This window comes from Triticum aestivum, chromosome 6A, assembly GCF_018294505.1.
Source record: "Triticum aestivum cultivar Chinese Spring chromosome 6A, IWGSC CS RefSeq v2.1, whole genome shotgun sequence".
Classification (NCBI taxonomy): domain Eukaryota; kingdom Viridiplantae; phylum Streptophyta; class Magnoliopsida; order Poales; family Poaceae; genus Triticum; species Triticum aestivum.
In genome coordinates this window covers 215,720,596-215,743,209 of record NC_057809.1, presented here as the reverse complement: position 1 = coordinate 215,743,209, position 22,614 = coordinate 215,720,596, and the positions used below count along the sequence as shown (strand labels likewise).

The 22,614-nt window shown below is 44.0% G+C and overlaps 1 protein-coding gene across 1 annotated transcript in view; it reads right to left on the bottom strand.

Moving 5' to 3' along the window:
- Positions 1–18,074: 18,074 nt before the first annotated feature.
- Positions 18,075–22,614, bottom strand: part of LOC123127301 (protein GRAVITROPIC IN THE LIGHT 1) — a 4,821-nt gene continuing 281 nt past the window's right edge. Inside the window, exon 2 of the mRNA XM_044546950.1 lies at positions 18,075–19,641. Coding sequence (XP_044402885.1) covers positions 18,321–19,580 — 1,260 coding nt within the window. The 5' untranslated portion in view covers positions 19,581–19,641 and the 3' untranslated portion in view covers positions 18,075–18,320. The remainder of the gene's footprint in view (positions 19,642–22,614) is intronic.

The window sequence follows — 22,614 nt, the reverse complement described above, 5'->3', positions numbered from 1 at the left end:
TCCTTGAGCTCGTGCAGCATAATCTTGAAGTTTTTCACATCTTGCACGCTGAGATTGGCCATGTGCTTCTTGAACTGAGCTTTCTCATAGTCGATCTTTTGCTTCAGTTCAACGATGCGCTAAGCTAGAGCTAGCTCAGAAGCAATGGTGCCAGTGAAGGCGACGCTGAGGCCAATTGGAAGTTGCAGATCATCAAAGCTGAGATTGGGGGATTCAAACCACTCATCAATGAAATTGTGAGGGATTGCTACGTCAAAGAGAGGCAACTCATTGAAGATTTATGCTTCTTCTTTGCTCTTGATCAGCTGCTCAAGAGCGTCATCTGCAAGATCTTCATCACTGGACAGATCAATGGCGTTGTTGCGCAGAATAGCAGCAGCAGTCAGTTCTTGGCTGGTGGGTTGCAAGGGCATCTTTACTCTCGAGGGCTTGGAGATGCGTGACAAATCTTCAGACTGCACACTATGTTTAGGAGGTGCAGTGGCCAGAGGCTTCGCCTGTAAGACCTTTGGTGCAGGAGCAGGCTTTGAAGCTTTAGGCTTCTTCAGTTTCTTTGGCTTCGGCGGTGCAGGCGCTTCGGCTCATCCATGGCAATCCCTTGAACCATGATATGAGTGATGAGACCTTCCAGGTTGTAGAAGGGCCCAATAAGATTGGGTTCAGCTTCGCGTGTGCCATCAGCACGAGGAGCAGAGGGGCCTGGATTGAAGTCTAAGCCTCATGACTTCTTGTTCTCTTTGGCCGAGTTCCTGGCAAACTGAAGGTTGCGCTTGAACAGATTATCATCGCGGCACCACAGTAATGAGGATGGGTCTGCATCCGCAGGCTGTGGTCCACGGACCATGCAAGGATAGAAGCCTTGTTCAATGGCTTCAGCTCTGGACTTGGGTTGAAGATTTCTGTATAGAATGTCTCCCCATGGTCGTTTGATGGCATTCTTCTCAGCATACTCCTGGGTCACGAACCTGTACTTGAACCACTGTTCTGCCCAATATCTTCGAATCCATTGGATTCGAGTTTTTCGCTGATTGTAGTCCTCCTCTGGATCTATCTTGTATAGCTCATAGAGGTCAGGAGGCAAATCTCTTGAGGTGTTGCCATGACGCTGTCTGCCACCCTTTCTTGTAGGTTTCTCTGGTGCCATGAAGCTTAAACTGAAGGGCTTCAACATGTTTAAAGGCTTCAAAGGCTTCCGCTTTCTAGTCAAACAGGAACTGGCTTCGGGAGAGTTAATGTGATGCTGTAAAAATTCTACAAACGAATGCAGACTATGAGAACCAAGGGATTCTCCCACAGACATGTACCTGTGACAGCATTAAGGTGTGAGGGAAGGGGAAGAGGTCATATGCATTCTCAGAAGATTTTGAAGATAAATCAGTTTAGAAGACATTGACCTCATAGTGCGAAGACATTCACTCATAGATAGAGAGTTGGTTCCAGATTTGTACGAATCCACGAATAAGTACAAGTGAGGAATCTAACTACTTTGTGAAGCATAAGTGAACATACTAGGCATATTGTGAGATGCAGTATGAAATAGATCCAACTTGTGTGAACAGAAACTGCTTGTGGTAGAAAGTGATGAATCTATAGGATCAAAGGGGCCGTAAAAAGGAAGTTTTATTTACCACACGAAGAACTGCTAGACGGAGTGGGAGAGGAGGCCGAGCGGTTCGATCATCCGTGCCCTAACTTGGCAAAGAAGGACACCTACGGCGACGGCGGAGAAGACGATGTCCGCGGCCGGCGTGAAGACGGCGGCGGTGAGGTCGCGGCAGCTAAGCACTTCATCGCCGGCGTCGTCGACGGCTAGCGCTGGCGCTAGGGTTTGTGCGAGAGTGGAAGAAAGGATAATGACTGTGGTGAGGCACGTATTTATAGGGACAGGGACGGCACAGTGTTATTACACAGGTGCCCCTGGCGATTCACATCTGAAGGACACGTGGCCATCATGCAACATATCGGAGGTTGTTCCATGTTCCCACGCATGCCTGGATTGTCGGGTGGTCGTTCCCACTTCTCCGGGTTTCAGGTGAAGGAATTAGCATTGAAAACAGACTTAATGTTTGTCTCTGTATCTTTTGCTGACTAGGACGCAGAGAAGACATTCGACAGTTTCAATAGAATGCATATGATTTGGACAGATTGAGTTTGAGATAGAAAACATAGAGAGATTAGGGTCCGATCACATTCACTTAGTTCAAAAGATTCAACAAGGAAGACGTAGTTATAAGTGAATGTTGTAGAGGACAGAACACTAGTATGTATATATCAGAAGACAATCAAGTCAACATAGTGAAGATAATCATGAAGACAAGTTGAAAATGAAGACAAACAAAATGTGAAGACATAGCACATGTAACGCCATGGGTAGAACACTTCAAACAGAAGAATTTGGTGGTGGCGTTACCCACCGTATAGGAAGTATTAGACCCAGACATGGCGCACAATTATATGTATTCACACTCAAAATGTAAGTCTTCATTGATTGAAGATATACTTTACTTCGTGTGTTGCACATCTAAGTCATCAACATGCATAAGTGTTAGGATGTGTGCCTGATCACAGTACATTTGAGGATTCCAAGATATTTAGCTCACACCGTAACTTGCAAAACCTCTTCTCATCCAAGGGCTTGGTGAAGATATCTGACAATTGCTCATCAGTGTTGACGTGTATGATATCAATATCTTCCTTCACAACATGATCTCTGAGAAAGTGATGACGAATTTCGATGTGCTTTGTCTTCGAGTGCTGAACTGGGTTGTTGGCAATCTTGATGGCGCTTTCATTGTCGCAGTAGAGTGGTACTTGCTTCAGGTGAATGCCATAGTCTTTTGAGTGTTTGCTTCATCCATAGAAGCTGAGCGCAGCAAGATCCAGCAGCAATGTATTCAGATTCAGCAGTGGAGAGAGATACACAGTTCTGCTTCTTTGAAGACCAACATACAAGTGATCGTCCCAGAAAATGACATGTGCCTGATGTAGACTTGCGATCCACCTTGTCACCAGCATAATCAGCATCCGAGAATCCAACTAGATCAAACTCTGAGCCCTTTGGATACCATAATCCTAGTGTTGGGGTGTGAGCCAAATATCTGAGAATTCGCTTCACAGCTAAGTGATGTGATTCCTTTGGTGCCGCTTGGAACCGGGCACACATGCAAACACTAAGCATGATATCTGGCCTAGATGCACATAAATAAAGTAAGGAACCAATCATGGAGCGGTATACCTTTTGATCAAACTCTTTACCATTGTCGTCGGGACCCAGATGATGTTTGGCTGACATTGGCATCGTGTAGCCTTTGCAATCTTGCATTCCAAATTTCTTCAGGAAATCTTTGAGGTATTTCTCTTGAGATATAAAGATGTCGTTGCGTTGCTGACGTATTTGAAGACCAAGGAAGAACTTCAGCTCACCCATCATGGACATCTGATATTGCTCTTCCATCATATATCCAAACTCGTCAGTGTATTTCTGATTGGTGCAGCCGAAGATAATGCCATCCACATATATTTGGCACACAAACAATTCACCATCATATGTCTTCGTGAAGAGAGTGGGGTCGAGGGAACCAGGTTTGAAGCCTTTGCTTTTCAGGAAGTCTTTGAGTGTGGCATACCAAGCCCTAGGGGCTTGTTTGAGGCCATACAGTGCCTTGTTGAGCTTGTACACCATGTCAGGATGTTTTGGATCTTCAAAGCCAGGCGGTTGTGCAACATACACTTCTTCATCAATCTTGCCATTGAGAAAAAGCGCACTTCACATCCATTTGATGCAGAAGAATGTTATGATGATTTGCATAGGCCAGCAGTATGCATATGGCTTCAAGTCTAGCCACGGGAGCAAATGTCTCATCAAAGTCAATCCCTTCAACTTGAGTATATCCTTGAGCAACGAGACGAGCTTTGTTTCTGACAACTTGACCATGCTCATCTTGCTTGTTGCGATATATCCATTTGGTGCCTATTATATTGTGCTTGCGAGGATCAGGACACTTAACCAGTTCCCATACATTATTCAGCTCAAACTGTTGAAGCTCTTCTTGCATAGCTTGAATCCATTCAGGTTCCATGAAGGCTTCATCAACTTTCTTGGGTTCAGATATTGAGACAAATGCGAAGTGCCCACAGAAATTTGCTAGTTGTATTGCCCTTGAACGAGTGAGTGGACCTGGTGCATTGATGCTATCAATTATTCTCTCAATCTGTACTTCATTTGCAACACGAGGATGTACAGGACGAAGATTTTGCTCTTGCTGATCATTTTCATCGTTAGAAGGATTGTCTTCAGGCTGAGCATTGTCTTCAGGTTGATCAGGTGCGGAGATGATAAGTTCCTCTTCAGGCTGAGCTTCAGAAGGTATGATTTCTCCAGTTCCCATGAGTTTGATTGATTCACTGGATGGAACTTCATCTAGCACATTTGGGAGGTGCTCTCTTTGCGAGCCGTTAGTCTCATCGAACCGCACATCCACAGTTTCAACCACTTTATAGTGAAAGAGGTTGAAGACTCTGTAGGAGTGCGAATCCTTTCCATATCCAAGCATAAAACCTTCATGTGCTTTTGGTGCAAATTTTGAAGTGTGATGTGGATCCTTGATCTAGCACCTGGCACCAAATACTCTGAAGTAACTGACATTTGGCTTCTTGCCAGTAAGGAGCTCATAGGATGTCTTGTTCAGAAGCTTGTGAAGATAAACACGGTTGATGATATGGCATGCAGTATCAATGGCTTCAGGCCAGAATTTTCTTGGAGTCTTGTATTCATCAAGCATCGTCCGAGCCATCTCAATAAGTGTTTTGTTCTTGTGTTCGACGACGCCATTCTGCTGTGGCGTGTACGGAGCTGAGAATTCATGTGTGATGCCCAAAGTATCAAGATATGTATCTAGGCCAGTGTTCTTGAATTCAGTGCCATTGTCACTTCTGATGTGCTTTATCTTGACACCATAGTTGTTCATTGCTCGATTGGCGAAGCGTCTGAAGACATCCTGCACTTCAGTCTTGTAGAGGATTATATGCACCCAAGTATATCTTGAATGGTCATCAACAATGACAAAGCCATAGAGACAAGCAGTAGTAGTAAGAGTTGAGTAATGAGTGGGACCGAAAAGATCCATGTGGAGCAGTTCGAAGGATTGAGTCGTTGTCATGATTGTCTTCGAGAGATGCTTGGCCCTCGTCATCTTTCTTGCTTCACAGGCACCGCATAAGTGATCCTTCTTGAACTTGACGCCCTTGATACGTATGACATGCTTCTTTCTTGCAAGAGTGTGCAAGTTCCTCATGCCAGCATGCCCTAGCCTCCGATGCCAGAGTCAGCATTCTGAAGCTTTTGCTAGAAGACATACGGCAAGCTGTGGTCCTGCTGAGAAATCTACCACGTACAAATCATCTTTCCAATACCCTTCAAACACTAGAGACTTGTCAGATTCCATTAGAACAAGGCAACGATATTTTCCAAACATCACAATCATGTTTAAATCGCAAAGCATTGAGACAGACATTAAGTTGAAACCAAGGGATTCAACAAGCATGACTTTATCCATATGTTGATCCTTTGAGATTGCAACTCTACCTAGACCCAATACCTTACTTTTACCAGTGTCAGCAAATGTGATGTGACTTTTGTCAGATGGACGTAAGGTTGAGTCCATAAGAAGGCTTCGCTTGCCAGTCATGTGATTGGTACACCCACTATCAATAATCCATTCTAAAGCAGCTGGTGTCGTACCCTACAGTGCAGTTAGGGGGATAGGCTTCACGAAGAGAATTGTGAAGCAAAAACATTTGACGATCCAGTGGATTATGAAAGCTTAGATCGAGATTAGGACTGATAGGGCAAGTAGCAAGCGACTCAGGAACAAAGTACATAATAAGACCATTTGGGCATTTGATCTTGCGCCCTACAAGATGTTTAAGGTCCCCAGCAATAGCTTCAGACGATTTTGGTTTTTGGCTGGAGACCTTTCCCTGCAAAAGAGAGTTAAGCTTTCTTAGCCACCCACATCTTCAAGGGTGGCTTCGAAGCAATGAGTCTAAGTGCAGCATCTGAGAACTTTGGCTTTGGAGCCCTAGCAAAAAGTCTTGAAGGTGGACAATAGTACTCATAAGAATAAGCAGAATAGTTCTTGGTCTTATGAACATGGCAGTTTGATGAACCGCGCTCATATTCATAGGCCTGAGTATGGCTTCCCTGCAAAACATTTGTATTAGTGCGACTCAGGTGAGTCCTCTGTCTATATGAAGCCTTTGGGCCGTATGAAGCCTGTGGTCTGGGGTTTGTCTTCTTCACTTGTGGTGTCATGAAGACATTCATAGGAAGATTCTCCAAACACCTTTTCAGCAACCAGACCTTCTTCATAGGTGGCCCATTCCTGCAGTTAGTACCAATATACCTGGCAAACACTTCACCATTCTGATTCTTAAACAGTTTATTGTTTGCATCAAAGGATTCATCAATAACAATGGGATTAGCACAAGTGAAGCTAGATAGGGTGGATGGATCCACTAAAGGTCCCTTTGCAACAACCCATGTGGTTTTGGGGTACTGCTCAGGTTTCCAGTAAGAGCCATCAGCATTCATTTTCCTTTCAAACCCAACACCCTCTTTCCTAGGGTTTCGGTTCAGGATCTGCCTTTTGAGGACATCACATAGTGTCTGATGCCCTTTGAGACTTTTGAACATCCCTGTTTCAAGCAATGCCTTCAACCTAGCATTCTCATCAGCAATAACAGTGGCATCCTCAGCAGAGGGGTTAGTTATCACATCAACAATTGAAGATATTGCAACAGTAGCAGCAGTAGAACATTCAACAACAGAAGTAGCGTTATCATGCTCAATGCATTTAAGACATGGTGGTTCAAAACCTTCCTGAGCGGAATTGATCTGTTTGGCGCGAAGTGACTCGTTTTCCTTTTGAAGATCTTCATGAGACGCTCTCAATTTTTCAAGGTCTTGCTTCCTTTGAAGATAATCATAGGAAAGCTTTTCATGAGATGTTGAGAGCGTTTCATGACGACTTTCAAGTTCCTCATACTTAACATGAAGATTTTTTATGTCTTCAATTAAGGACTAAGATCGAGTCATTTCAGCATCCAATAGGTCATCGCTTTGTCAAATAGTTTTTGAATATGTTCCATAGCTTTCTGTTGTTTAGTTGCAATTTTAGCAAGTGTTTTGTAGCTGGGTTTGGAACCACAATTAGAGTCATCTTCACTTGATGTTTGATAGTGAGTGGCGCGTGAGTTTACCTTGGCACCGCGTGCCATGAAGCAGTAGTTAGGAGCGGAGTAGTCCTTGTCATTTGCATCGGTGTCGGTGACGGAGTCATTGTCTTCAGTGTTGAAGATGGACTTGGCAACGTATGTTGTAGCCAGACTCGCATCGCCAGAATCGGACTCCTCCTCAGACTCCACCTCCGCCTCCTCAGAAGCAAACTCCTCCTCCGAATCCATTTCCTTGCCAACAAACGCACGAGCCTTGCCAGATGAGCTCTTCTTGTGTGATGAAGACTTTGAGGAAGACTTGGAAGAAGACTTTGAGTATTTCTTCTTCTTCTTGTCGTCAGAATCATACTCCTTGCTCTTCTTTTTCTTCTTGTTCTCATTGTCCCACTGCGTACACTCAGAGATGTAGTGGCCAGGTTTCTTGCACTTGTGGCATGTTCTCTTCTTGTAGTCATGAGCAGAAGCTTCATCATTCCTTGAGCTTGATCTTGAGGACTTTCTGAAGCCTTTCTTCTTGGTGAATTTTTGGAACTTCTTCACAAGCATAGCAAGCTTCTTTCCAATGTCTTTAGGATCATCAGAACTGCTGTCAGATTCTTCTTCAGATGAGGATACAGCTTTTGCCTTCAAGGCACGAGTTCGCCCATAGTTGGGACCGTAGATATCTCTTTTCTCAGAAAGCTGAAACTCATGTGTGTTGAGCCTCTCAAGTATGTCAGACGGATCAAGTGTCTTGAAGTCAGGACGTTCTTGAATCATCAAGGCTAGGGTGTCAAACGAGCTGTCAAGTGATCTCAGGAGTGTCTTGACGACTTCATGCTTGGTGATCTCAGTAGCGCCGAGGGCTTGAAGCTCATTTGTGATGTTAGTGAGTCGATCAAACGTGAGCTGGACATTCTCATTGTCATTTCTCTTGAAGCGGTTGAAGAGGTTGCGAAGGACACCTATTCTCTGACCTCTCTGGGTTGAGACGCCTTCGTTGACCTTGGAGAGCCAGTCCCAGACTAGCTTAAATGTTTCCAAAGCACTCACGTGGCCATACTGTCCTTTGGTCAGATGACCACAGATGATGTTCTTGGCAGTGGAGTCCAGTTGAACGAACTTCTTGACATCAGCAGCGGTGACACCTTCACCAGCCTTGGGAACGCCATTCTTGACGACATACCATAGGTCGACATCAATGGCTTCAAGATGCATGCGCATCTTATTCTTCCAGTAGGGATATTCAGTTCCATTGAAGACGAGGCACGCAGTAGAGACTTTAATTATCCCTGCAGTCGACATAGCTAAAACTCCAGGTGGTTAAACCGAATCACACAGAACAAGGGAGTATCTTGCTCTAATACCAATTGAAAGTGCTAGTGATCGACTAGAGGGGGGGTGAATAGGCGATTTTTATGAAAGTCTTCAAAACATGAAAGTTTCGAAGACAAACAATAGAAATAAACCTATTACCATGCAGCGGAAGGTAGACTACACTAGGCAAACCATAGTCAAGTATTCAATAGAGTGAAAGCACAATGACTAATAGCAGCTAGGCAGTAAAGATCAGGTAGGAAGATATTGTGAAGCCAATCAGAACAAGCAGTCACTCAGTTAAGACAAAAGATAAAGCAATCATACAATGACTTCACAAGGACCAACAGTAAGTAAAGGGAAGGGAAGGTTGAAACTAGTGACTCGTTGAAGACAATGATTTGTTGGACTAGTTCCAGTTGCTGTGACAACTGTAAGTCTGGTTAGGGAGGCTGAGATTCAACTCAGAAGACCTCGTCTTCACCTTATTCCCCTTGAGCTAAGGACACCTAGTCCTCGCCCAATCACTCTGGTAAGTCTTCAAGGTAGACTTCCAAACCTTCACAGACTTCGTTCACCGGCGATCCACAATGACTCTTGGATGCTCAGAACGCGACGCCTAACCGGCTGGAGGATTCACAGTCCTCAAGTGTAATAAGTCTTAAGATCACACAGACAGGAAGACTTAAGTGATGCCTAACACTCTTTGGCTCTGGGTGTTTAGGGCTTTATCCTCGCAAGGAATTCTCTCTCAAAGGCTTCGAGGTGGGTTGCTCTCAAACGACAAAAGTCGTGTACTAACTCTAAGCAGCCAACCATTTATGGTTGTAGGGGGTGGGATATTTATAGCCACTAGGCAACCCGACCTGATTTGTCCGAAATGACCCTGGGTCACTAAGGAACTGACACGTGTTCCAACGGTCTGATTTCAAACACACACGGCAACTTTACTTGGGCTACAAGCAAAGCTGACTTATCCAACTCTCGACAAGATTTTCTCTCATAGTCTTCACTCGAAGACATAGGATTTTGGTTAAGCATCACTTCAGTCATTCTGACTGGTTCTCTTGGACCCCACTTAACAGTACGGTGGTTCCTATGACTCAACAAGGAAAAACACAGAACGACGAAACTGCTAAGTCTTCGCGCTCCATAGTCTTCACGCGATGTCTTCTCTTGTCATAGTATTCAATGTGAATGTCTTCACATACCACCTTTGACTTCAATGTCTTCATACATTTTTAGGGGTCATCTCTGGTAGGAAAACCGAATCAATGAGGGACTTCTACCTGTGTTATCCTGCAATTCTCACAAACACATTAGTCCCTCAACCAGGTTTGTCGTCAATACTCCAAAACCAACTAGGGGTGGCACTAGATGCACTTACAATTATTCATGCTAGAATTGTATTAACCGAAACTTAGTATATGTGTGAATACATAGACAAACAGAGTGTCACTAGTTTGCCTCTACTTGACTAGCTCGTTGAATCAATGATGGTTATGTTTCCTAAGCATAGACATGAGTTGTCATTTGATTAATGGGATCACATCATTAGAGAATGATGTGATTGACTTGACCCATCCGTTAGCTTAGCACGATGATCGTTTAGTTTATTGCTATTGCTTTCTCCATAACTTATACATGTTCCTATGACTATGAGATCATGCAACTCCCGAATACCGAAGGAACACTTTGTGTGCTACCAAACATCACAACGTAACTGGGTGATTATAAAGGTGCTCTACAGCTGTCTCCAATGGTGTTTGTTGAGTTGGCATAGATCGAGATTAGGATTTGTCACTCCGATTGTCGGAGAGGTATCTCTGGGCCCTCTCGGTAATGTACATCACTATAAGCCTTGCAAGCAATGTAGCTAATGAGTTAGTTATGGGATGTAGCATTATGGAACGAGTAAAGAGACTTGCTAGTAACGAGATTGAACTAGGTATTGAGATACCGACGATCAAATCTCAGGCAAGTAACATACCGATGACAAAGGGAACAGCATATATCGTTATGCGGTTTGACCGATAAAGATCTTCGTAGAATATGTAGGAACCAATATGAGCATCCAGGTTCCGCTATTGGTTATTGACCATAGACATGTCTCGGTCATGTCTACATAGTTCTCGAACCCATAGGGTTCGCATGCTTAACGTTCGGTGACGATTGGTATTATGAGTTTATGTGCTTTGATGTACCGAAGGTAGTTCAGAGTCCCAGATATGATCACGGACATGAAGAGGAGTCTCAAAATGGTCGAGACATAAAGATCGATATATTGGACGACTATATTTGGACATCGGAATGGTTCCGGGTGAGATCGGGCATTTACCGATGTACCGGGAGGTTACCGGAACCCCCGGGGAGGTATATGGGCCTTATTGGGCCATAGTGGGAGATAGGAGAAGGGAGCAAAGGAGGGGGCGCCCCCCCCCCCCCAAGCCCAATCCAAATTGGGAGGGGGTCGGCCCCTCCTTTCCTTCCTCCTTCCTCCCCCTTCCTTCTCTCCTAATCCAACTAGGGAAGGGGGGATCCTACTCCCGGTGGGAGTAGGACTCCCCTTGGGGCACACCTAGGAGGCCGGCCCCCTCCCCCTCCTCAACTCCTTTATATACAGGGGAAGGGGGGCACTCCATAGAAACACAAGTTGATCATTGATCTTTTAGCCGTGTGCGGTGCCCCCCTCCACCATAATCCACCTCGGTCATGTCGTAGCGGTGCTTAGGCGAAGCCCTATTCCGGTAGCAACACCATCACCGTCATCACGTCGTCGTGCTGATGAAGCTCTCCCTCGATACTCTACTGGATCGTGAGTTCGTGGGACGTCACCAAGCTGAACGTGTGCATATCACGAAGGTGTCGTACCTTCGATGCTAGGATCGGTCGATCGTGAAGACGTACGACTACATCAACCGCGTTGTCATAACGCTTCCGCTTACGGTCTACGAGGGTACATGGACAACACTCTTCCCTCTCGTTGCTATACATCACCATGATCTTGCGTGTGCGTAGGAAATTTTTTGAAATTACTGTGTTCCCCAACAGTCACCTTGACGCCAATCGTCTCAGATGACGTTGTTCCTTCCCCAAGGCCTCACACCATGGAACAGGCACTCAATCGTGAAGGTCAGCTTGTCACTGTCAGATAGCCAATTATGGTTCCTCCCACTGCTCCCGGACCACAATATGATTACCATGTGGAGCAGAGGCCTCAAGTTCAGAAGCCCAAGCCTAGGCTGGCAAGGCTTCCAATTGTTGCAACTACATAGGGTTCTTTCAGCGTGCATAGCTTCAGAGAGCACAATACTTTCTTTGACAGCGCCAATAATCCTTATTCGAAGCCAAAGATCTCCTCCGACAGATTCTGGAGTTATCTACAACGAAGCTATTACTCATGCATCCTCTACAACCAAGAGCGGATTTTTCCACACATGCATCTAGATTGTGAAGCTATAGCTGGGCTGCCTTGTCTTGAAGAAGCTCTTGACTGCTCTAGGGATGTTGGTCTTCTGCCTTTCATGACTGACAAAGAACACTGGAATGAAGAGCTCCTGCTGCAGCTATGCCACCCTCCATATTCGCGGCTACAACGGGGATCCGAAGACTTGGATCCTTGAGTGGATGACAGGTGATGTACATCACGAAGCCAAGGCTCAAGACATCATCGAGCTTACTTCCCTGCCCACTCCAGGTGAATTATATGAACTTGGTTGTCCGCGTCATAAAGATGAGTTGTAGAGCATTTTTAGAGGCCTGAGCCAAACATGAGCCAGATGCTCAGCATGATGAAGCCATTGCCTCAAGACGTTGAATACCCAAAGGAGTTCTTTGTGAAGGATCTCGAGTACTTGCCACGCATAGTATACCATATTCTGAGGCGTACTCTATGGCCGATCAAGGGACATTCTTCTGAAGCTAAGCCTGAAGGAGCCATGAAGACTTTGGTATTCTATATCATCAATGGCATCAGATTCAACACCCAGGATTTCTTCATCAAACAACTTGTTGCTTCTGGGAGTGATCTATTTGGCCTAAAGTTCTATGCTCCAAGGGTGATGCGCATGCTTAAGCTTCATTCAACCATAGACTATCAGCCCTCAGCGCTCAACCACATTGTTTTTCTGCCTGAGGTTGATCTGTCTATTGAAGCCATCTACCCCGAGCCTGCCTAGAAGCCCCTACATCTTCAGAATGTTGAACATCAAAGCTTCTCGCAGCCAATTGAAGGAATTCTTGTCCCCAATGCTGCAACCCCCGCTTATCCTCTGGCTGGAAACATGAGAGTGCCACGCCGCGCTAACACTAAAGCCACTACAAGTACAATTGCCCAAAGGCCTCAGAAGCGTTCTCGTGTACTCAATGACCGAGAGCTTCTTGTGGCATTGCATCAGAAGCGGGATAAGCATCATGACTGGCTGAAACGTCAGATGCAGAGTCTCTTGGTGGATGTCAATCGCATCCGTAACTTGGCCACCAAGAACTCATCTGTTGCTCATGAAGCCTGTCGCCGGTCGTGGAAGAGCCTCACAATGCTCTATCCTGAAGACGATCTTCGCAAAGATGGCTTGACAAAGAACTTCAAGTTTGATTCTAGGCCTCCACCAAATGCAAGCTGGCATCGCACGCCGTCTATTGAAGATTCTGAACATTCGTCTTCGGCTGCAACTGTCATTGCAAAAGTTGTCGATGAAGAAGACGACGCCACTTCACCGACCATGGCTGCACTGCATCTGGATTCTGTGTCAGGCTTGTCTGCACCACCAAACTCCCACGTCGACCTTGCTCCATCATCTACTCCAACTGGGAATGAGTAGATACTCTGTGTCTTCAAACCTTTTTGGTCATTACTGACAAAAGGGGGAGAAGCATATGAGTTGATAGTCTTCAAGCGGGTCCTTATGGGTGGTTGCATTATTTTGCTAAGTCTTTACAACTCTCGTCTTTTGAAACAATTTGGTTCTTTGAGTTGTAACACTTAAACTCGATGGTCGTCTGCTACTTTGTGATGCGATGATAAATCCCGCATGAAGCCATTCCACAGACGTCCATTTTTCATCATGCATGTCATTATCTTCGTTATCTCTTTATCTGCATGATGAATTGTCTTCATATGTTGAAGAGGATCTCCACAAAGTAAAACCTGCCATGTGCATTTGCATTCAAAAGCAAACTACTTATATGCACATCTTCAGGGGGAGCCTTTTGCTACATATGAAGACAATGCCTTAATCCTTAACTTTCACATACTTTTATCCCTGTTGAAAACTTTAACCAGTTTTTCACCAATCATTTTGCTAAGTCTTTACAACTCTCGTCTTTTGAAACAATTTGGTTCTTTGAGTTGTAACACTTAAACTCGATGGTCATATTCTACTTTGTGATGCGATGATAAATCCCGCATGAAGCCATTCCGCAGACGTCATTTCTCATTATGCATGTCATTATCTTCGTTATCTCTTTATCTGCATGATGAATTGTCTTCATATGTTGAAGAGGATCTCCACAAAGTAAAACCTGCCATGTGCATTTGCATTCAAAAGCAAACTACTTATATGCACATCTTCAGGGGGGGCCCTTTTGCTACATATGAAGACAATGCCTTAATCCTTAACTTCCACATACTTTTATCCCCGTCGAAAACTTCAACCAGTTTTTCACCAATCACCAAAAAGGGGGAGATTGTAAGTGCATCTAGTGCCACCCCTAGTTGGTTTTGGAGTATTGACGACAAACTTGGTTGAGGGATTAATGTGTTTGTGAGAATTGCAGGATAACACAGGTAGTAGTCCCTTATTGATTCGGTTTACCTACCAGAGATGACCCCTAAAATGTGTGAAGACATTGAAGACAATGGTGGTTTGTGAAGATTTTCACAATGAAGATTATGGCAGGAGAAGACATTCACGTGAAGAATATGGAGTGCGAAGACATAGTTGTTTCGTAGTTTCCTTTTCTTCTTTGTTGAGTCATAGGAACCACCGTACTATTAAATGGGGTCCAAGTGAACAAAGTCAGAGTGACTGAAGTGATGATCAACCAAATCCTATGTCTTCGAGCGAAGACAATGAGAGAAAATCTTATCCAGAGCTGGATGAGTCAGCTTACTTTTAGCCCAAGTCAAGTTGCCATGTGTGTTTGAAATCCGACCGTTGGACACGTGTCGGTTCCTTAGTGACCCAGGGTCATTTCGGACAAATCAGGTCGGGTTGCCTCCTGGCTATAAATAGCCCACCCCCTACACCATAAATTGGTGGCTGCTCAGAGTTAGTGCACGTCTTTTGCCGTTTGAGAGCAACCCACCTCCGAAGCATTTGAGAGAGAGATCCTTGCGAGCATAAAGCCCTAAACACCCAGATCCAAAGAGTGTTAGGCATCACCGAAGTCTTTCTGTCTGCGTGACTTGAAGACTTGTTACACTTGAGGACTGTGAATCCTCCGGCCGGTTAGGCGTCGCGTTCTGAGCATCCAAGAGTCATTGTGGATCGCCAGTGAACAAAGTTTGTGAAGGTTTGGAAGTCTACCTTGAAGACTTACCAGAGTGATTGGGCGAGGACTGGGTGTCCTTAGCTCAAGGGGAATAAGGTGAAGGCGCGGTCTTATGGATTGAATCTCAGCCTCCCTAACCAAACGTACAGTTGTCACAGCAACTGGAACTGGTCTACCAACTCCGTGTCTTCACCAAGCAACTGGTTATATCCTTCACTTTACTTTACTTTACAGTTTGTCTTCGTGAAGTCATTGCTTACCTGTATGATCTGATTGACTTCACTGAGTGAAGACTGTTTACTGTTTGGCTTCATACTATCTTCCATCTTGATCCTTACTACCTAGTTGCTGATAGTCCTCGTGCTTTCACTTCATTGCAATCTTGACTATGGCTTGTCTAGTGTAGTCTACCTTCCGCTGCATATCAATAGGTTCATTTCCATTGTTTGTCTTCAAAGACCTCGTGTTTTGAAGACTTTCAAAAAAATCGCCTATTCACCCCCCCCCCCCTCTAGTCGATAACTAGCACTTTCAGAGATTCACTTGGGCCAGTAACCAGGAGAATCCGATTATGTATACTGTAGATAGAATTTTCACATCCACAAACTACAAAAATCCATTTCCCAATGTGCTTGTGAAAGCTTTGCCTAGAGTGTACCCCCATTGATATCTCCCCTCCTACCAGTAAGCAATTTTGATTTGAGAAGTGGTGGTTCAGTGTTGAGGGATTTAGAGATTTTGTTTGTAGAAACTAGAATGCTAGCTGCCTTGTAGAACCCTATTAAGAGTGGTAGTTCAAAATTAGGAGACTTAGGAAAACCTTCAAAGGCCGGAATGCTATTACTGAGGTTGCCCAAGAAAGATGTAAGAAAGATCTTATTGTTGAATACGGTTGTACGTCTTGATATTCTTGTTGAATATGATTGTACGTCTTGATATTCATGTTGAATCCCAACCTTTATCTCTTCATTCTTAGAGTAGAATAGGGGAGATTGCAGGTCAACTCAATCAGATCTCGCATAATGAGGAAGTTCAAGCTAGGCAGCAATCTAGGGAGAGGGACATTATGGAATGTGGTAGGAACACTGCATATTTTCATGCTATGGCTAACTAGAGGAGGAGGAAGAAAAGGATCAACATGCTGGAGGGCTCTATTGGACCCGTTGAAGACCCTCAAGGTATCTTAGGCATTGTTGTTAAATTTTACAAGAATTTGTTTGGTTTCCATCCTAAAATTAATGTTAACCTAATGGACAACTTCTGGGCCCCTAGTGAAATGGTCAATGACGGCCAAAACTTCCTCCTTGAGGCTGAGTTCACTGAGGCAAAAGTTAAGGATATTGTATTTGGCTCTATGCCAAAGAAGCACCTGGTCCAAATGGATTTTATTTTTTTGTTTTTCCAACAATTCTAGGATTTGATTAAAAAGATCTCATGAATATGTCTAATTTGCGGAATAGGGAGAGCTAGAACTACTTAGATTAAACCTTTCTCTGCTCACTCTTATTCGTAAAGAGTCTGATATTGTTGTGTCTATACTGAAATATAGGCCTATTGCTCTTACCAACTGTGATTTTAAAATTTTCTCCAAATGTGCAACCAATAGGTTCAGTAGGGTGTGTGATGAGCTTATCTCCGCTAACCAAACAACTTTTCTGAGGGGGAGATATATCATGGAGAGTGTTGTGTATGCACATAAGATTATTCAAGATGTAGTTGTTAATAAGGGTTGTGGGTTCATTTTTTAACTAGATTATGAAAAATCCTATGACATGGTTAATAGAGAGTTTCTTATTTCTATGATGCAACAGAGAAGATTTAGTTAGAAGTGGATCAAGTAATTCAGTCCCTTTTGTTTAATGACATCAATAGCCACTTCTTTAAGACTTGTAGAGTTGTGAGGTAAGGAGATCCTATCTCTCCTTTGCTTTTAAATCTTGTAGCTAATGTTTTCACTCATATCCTTCTTATAAACCTAGACGGGCTACCCGGCCATACAGGCGATGTGTGCGCGCCAGTGATCGTTCAGCCCTTAGATTTGTTTGCCATACATGATTTTACCTTGTTGTCGTCTGCTTAACTGTCCGTTGTTTGTGCTTATTAAAGCTGCATAAACTGGGTAGATAGAAGGTCTATTCCAAAAGCTGCCTACTGGAGTAGTCAATATGCAATATGCTGATGACACTCTCTTGTTCTGAGAGAAAGACATTGGGTCAGCTAGAGATCGCAAATGGGTTTTATCTTGTTTTTAACAAATCTCTGGTATGAGAACTAATTTTAACAAGTGTGATGCAAGATTGATGAGGATGAAGTCCAACCTCTTGCACAAACTTTGTGTTGTAGATTGGGTAAATTCCCATTAACAATTTGTGACGGGCTAGGAGAAGAGTTTTCTTTTTACATGTAGGAAAAAGTGTAGCTAACTGGGATCTAGTGTCCATGAAAAGAGTTTGGTGGGCTAGGAATCCCTAACATGTCAGAATTTAATTTATGCCTTCTTGTCTCCTGGGTCAAGAGGTACCAGCTTTCAGATAAGAGGATTTGGGAGCAGGTCATTGATCTTAAATATAGAACCCAGAACCCTAATACTTTTTCTTGTTCTCCAACTAATGCCTCTCCATTCTCGAAGGGTGTCCAGTCTCATATGAGCTGCTAAAGCAGCCAAAATGGGATATCAATGGAAAGTTGGAAATGGAAAAATATCAATTCTGGGAAGATCACCGGTTTGGCTCTTCTAGTTTACTTTATGATGTGCTCTTAGCGACGCTCGCTAAGGACCCTTTTGTTTTTTACATGGAAAAGATCCATGAAGTAACTGGCACAGCAAAATCAAATGATCATACCCGGTGTCCTAAACAATTTGCTGCAGATGCCCATTCCGTCTACACATTGGCTACAAATGCAGTATAGAACAAACAAAATACTACTCCATACAAATGGAGTATCATCATTATTAGGCAGTACAAAAGCCAGATTGGGCACCAAAATGAGGAACTGAATGCCAGTTTGCAAATGGATGTACAATCACCATACAGATAGCGACATCCACACCACATTGACAATTTTTCATAACTTATATGTAGACCAAAGACAGGATTTACATATATTACAAAACAGACAAAGCACACATTACAGTCCTCGAATGACCAAAGCATACTATGTTTTTTACGAAAAGGTGTTGCTACCACATTTCATACAAATAACATTTTGGAGAGGCGGCATTACATACAAGATGTACGATGATCTTGCAGGATGTGTGAAACGCCCGGAATCTTCTCAGGCAACCCTAACACTTATTAGTCGGCACACTTCACACCAGAAAGGTACACTCGAGACTGTATGACGCTAGTCCCGATCAAGAAACCAGGCATCACCATCAAGTCGACTCTAGGCCTCTCGGCATTCTCATCCAAGATGATGTTCTTCACAACACTTACCATGTGAATCTCCGAGAACTCGCTTGCCTTCTTCACTTGGAAGACCCTGACCTTTGGGTCGAAAGAGTAGGCCAGCCTGTGCAACAACCATATGGACTTCGCCAACTTGAGAAATGCCTGATAGAAAGGTGTCCTTGGATGCCCGCCACTCATGACGTAGTTTCTCTGATCCATATTGCCGAAGAAAGAACCTTCCATCTTTGGGTGCACAAGTAATAGGTATTTGCTTCTGCAGAACTTACCGAAAACTGAATCTGGGTTTTGGCTCAATACATCCAAAGGATCCATGGCTCGTACTGCGAGGAATTGATGGAAGAAAGCCTCATTGGAAACAGTGGCATTAGCAGCATCGATCGAGAAGTTCTCTTGATGGAAACCACTGAAGATTCTCTGGCAGATATAGGACTCAAACGCATACTTCTTGTGAGCTCTCCTTGTGTAAACTACATCAGGTTCAATCGCGTTAGCAGCAGCATCAAGATCCCAACCTGCAGCTTTCATCATGTTGATCAAGGGCTTTGAGAACTCATGTATTGATTGGTATGCATTATCAGCAGTAGATGTAAACAAGCTTGGTGTCAGCTCAACAGAGAAATAGCTCTCTTCTTCATCAGATTCCTCTGACTCCTTGTTAAGTAAGCCCCTTTGTTTCAATTTCTTCTCCAGTTTTGTTTTCCGATGTTTGGCCTCATCGGTTTGCTGCTGTAAGTGGATAATCTCAGTATCTCTATTCTGGATCTGGGACTGGAACTTCTTTACCATGACCTCGTATGTCTTTAACAAGTTCTGCTGCTCCTGTATTTCAGAAAGCAAGCGTGAATCTTGTGGTGATGCTGCCACTGGCTTAGGATTTCTCTCTCTGTAAGTATGTTTGAGTTCTGAAAGGCTTGTGAGCTCATCTATGACAAGCTTATCAGCAGTTTGTATTTTGTCTGGGTCGTATGGGGTGTGAGCTTCCTGCAGCTGAATGTATGCAGCCTTTAAAGAGGATATGTTGTTGAATATTCTTCCAATCATACTGCCCATGTTCTGATTCATATTTTCATCAATGGGTTGAGGATAAACTTTCTGGCTATTGTTGTCATAATTAAGTGACTCCTTGGAGCTGGGCCGGATCATACTTCTTGCCCACAGGATCAACAAAGTTAGTTGTCTTTATCAGCCTGCAAATAGCATCCACCTGCAAAAACAAACACCGAGTAAGACACGAATTGCATAAACGGACATAACAGGAAAATAGCTGAAAAGCAACTTTCTTTGCCAGTTATTTACATCCTGTAATAAGAAAGAGAAATAGATCATCCAAAATAAACTACAGCAAGCTATGGGAATCTGAACCAGAGATTCTATAACCACACACCCATATTCTAAACCTTGAACAATATATGTTACACAAAATGACCTCCACAGCAAGTCCTCAACACATCACAAACAGTACAAAATTTGAGTATTCTAGTAGGACAGCTAACAATAACCCAACAACCAGTCGATCTCCCAAGATGAACGGTATGAACTGCAGTTTACTCATTAGGGTGCCATGAGAAGATTCATTTCAAGACATATGGTCCATGTAACTGAAAGTAAAAGAAACTACAAAGCAGGCAGCCTATATGGGTCAAAACCAATGTCATCTTTAGATACCAATCAACTCCCTGCTTCTTTACAGGTCGCTGATCCAGATTAAAAAACTTAACCATCACATATTCTACACTGATGATGATGGTGTTGATTGCCCTCTAATCAAGAACCATGTGCAGCCCAATTATACATTGCTTTCCTCCCAAGTATTGGCTATAGCAAGCCCAAATTTTATTAATCTTAATATAAATGCATAGAGAAAGTCTATTTTCTAAACTATACTTGAATTTTCCCTTCATGTACCAACCGTCTACTGCAAACCCATGCAGTAAATATCAAATTCAGCAAAGCCCACAGGGAACAAAGTCATAGAACATGCAACTTTCAACTATATGACAAGCATGTTGGGCGGCTAAAACTTCTCCAGAAGTGGCTTCTGGCTGGCTCCCAGAGAAGTGGCTGAACTGGCTTTTAGTGATGCTTGCTATCTGAGCTGTAATCAAAGTTTAAAATGTCTGGAATACCACTGAAGAAAAAGCTATCATGTTTGTTGTCTGACTTAGGGACAGTTTGATCTGTGTTGCCTTAATATAAATCATTCAGTTTGACTTGGAAATGGGAGTCGATGTTGACAATATTAGGTATTGGTAATTAAGAGTTTCCTGACGCCTTGTAATTAATTTTTAACTTGGGGTTCCCATGTGGACATGCATTGCTCCAGATGAGCTTTAGAGAATTAGTGGGATTTGTATATGATAGGTTACTATGAGATCCATGTGGTGTCGGGCTTGATAGCGTGAGACAGGTATTTTTGGATAATCATACCCAGCTCAGTTGAGAACCCACTTGTCACACACCATAGTACTCCACTTACCCACTCTCCTCTTCTCCTTCTCCATCACAATTTCACATGTCCGTTCCTGTCCACTGGAAATCCACTATGCCTCGACTTGGCTGGTGGAATGGTTTTCACTTCCCCAAGCAAACCCCTCACTTTACCACCTCACTGATCCCATGTCTGTTTCAAACCAGGCGGTTATGGCTTCAGCACTCCAGCAGCACATTAGAGAAATTCGTGCAACAATTGTCACCCTCAGCTCATTAGAGAAATTGTCACCCTCAGCTCATTAGAGAAATTTATATGACATGGTGGAATGGTTTTCACTTCCCCAAGCACTTATGACATGTAGGCTGTCCCGCAACAATTGTCACCCTCAGCTCATTAGAGAAATTCGTGCCATCATAGTGATAGATATATGCCATATTGCCATGAGATTATATCAAGCTGCTACATTCACCACAGTCGGCGATGGCCATCGACCGATCTTTTGGGAGGACAGGTGGATCAACGGTACAGGGCACAAGAGCTTGCGCCGAACCTGTATCAGAGTGTGCCTTGCCGAACGAGGAGGACTATGACCGTCGCGCAGGCTCTGGCGGATGGTAGCTGGGCTATGAGCGTTGGCCCAGACGTGGATGAGGCCACCCTTGGTCGGCGACCGCTGTGATACAGCTCGCGCCGGACTCGCAAGACACCGTTAGATGGGCTTGGGAAGACAATGGCCACTACTCTGCCAGATCGGCTTACGCGGCGAACTTCTGGGGCCTCGAGAGGGCTACTTATGCGGTTCTAGCCTGGAAGTCCAAAGTCCCTCTGCAATGTCGCTTCTTCAACTGGTTAGTGGCCCGAGATAGATGCTGGACATCGGACAGGTTGGCACGGCGAGGGCTTCCCCACCAGACGGCCTGCCCTTTCTGCGATCAGGCGAAGGAGACAATTAATCACTTTCTGCTAACCTGTGTCTTTGCCCGATCGGTGTGGAGCGCGGTGCTTGCAGCATTGGGCAAACCAGGAGGACACCATTGCAGAGTGGTTCACGACTTGCTCGTCCACGGTGATCCGGCAGAGGGACGTCATCACCATGATCTCCTTGTGTTTTTGGGAGATGTGGAAGCATAGGAACAAGATCGTCTTCGAGGGTGCCTCACCCTCAACGGCGACGGTGGTTGCTCGCCACATGTAAACTCTGATCACTGGTGGATGCCCCCCCCCCCCCTCTCCTTCTTTAATGCATGATACGCACACTAGTGCGTATTCTAGAGAAAAAAATAGTGATAGATATATCTCAAGTTTGATTGAGTAGCTATATCACATGGGTGTTTCTTAGGATGAACATCATGTACCCACACATTACAACAACTACGACGACTGCTCCCTCAGCTAGTTATCCTTTCCTTGAATAATAAACCATCGAAAAAACAAAAACCTAGATCATGCTAAGCATTGGTAAGCATTGGTATAAGCAAACAGCCCTGAAGGGACGCAATAGGCATGTTATGGTTTTCTGTTGGCATCATAAGTTCATCGTTTCAAAGTTATCTGCAGCCCCTCTCTAACATAACTCAAAAAAATTGCCAGCAAGAAGTAAAACATATCAATTTCAGCAAAGGGAGGGCAACATATAGTGTGCATGAATCTGTTATTGACAGCCTAATTGCAAGGATGGTACGTAGTGACAAGTTAGCAGCATACAAAATCTATTCTTACCAGAAAACTAGAGGCTAACCAGCATTT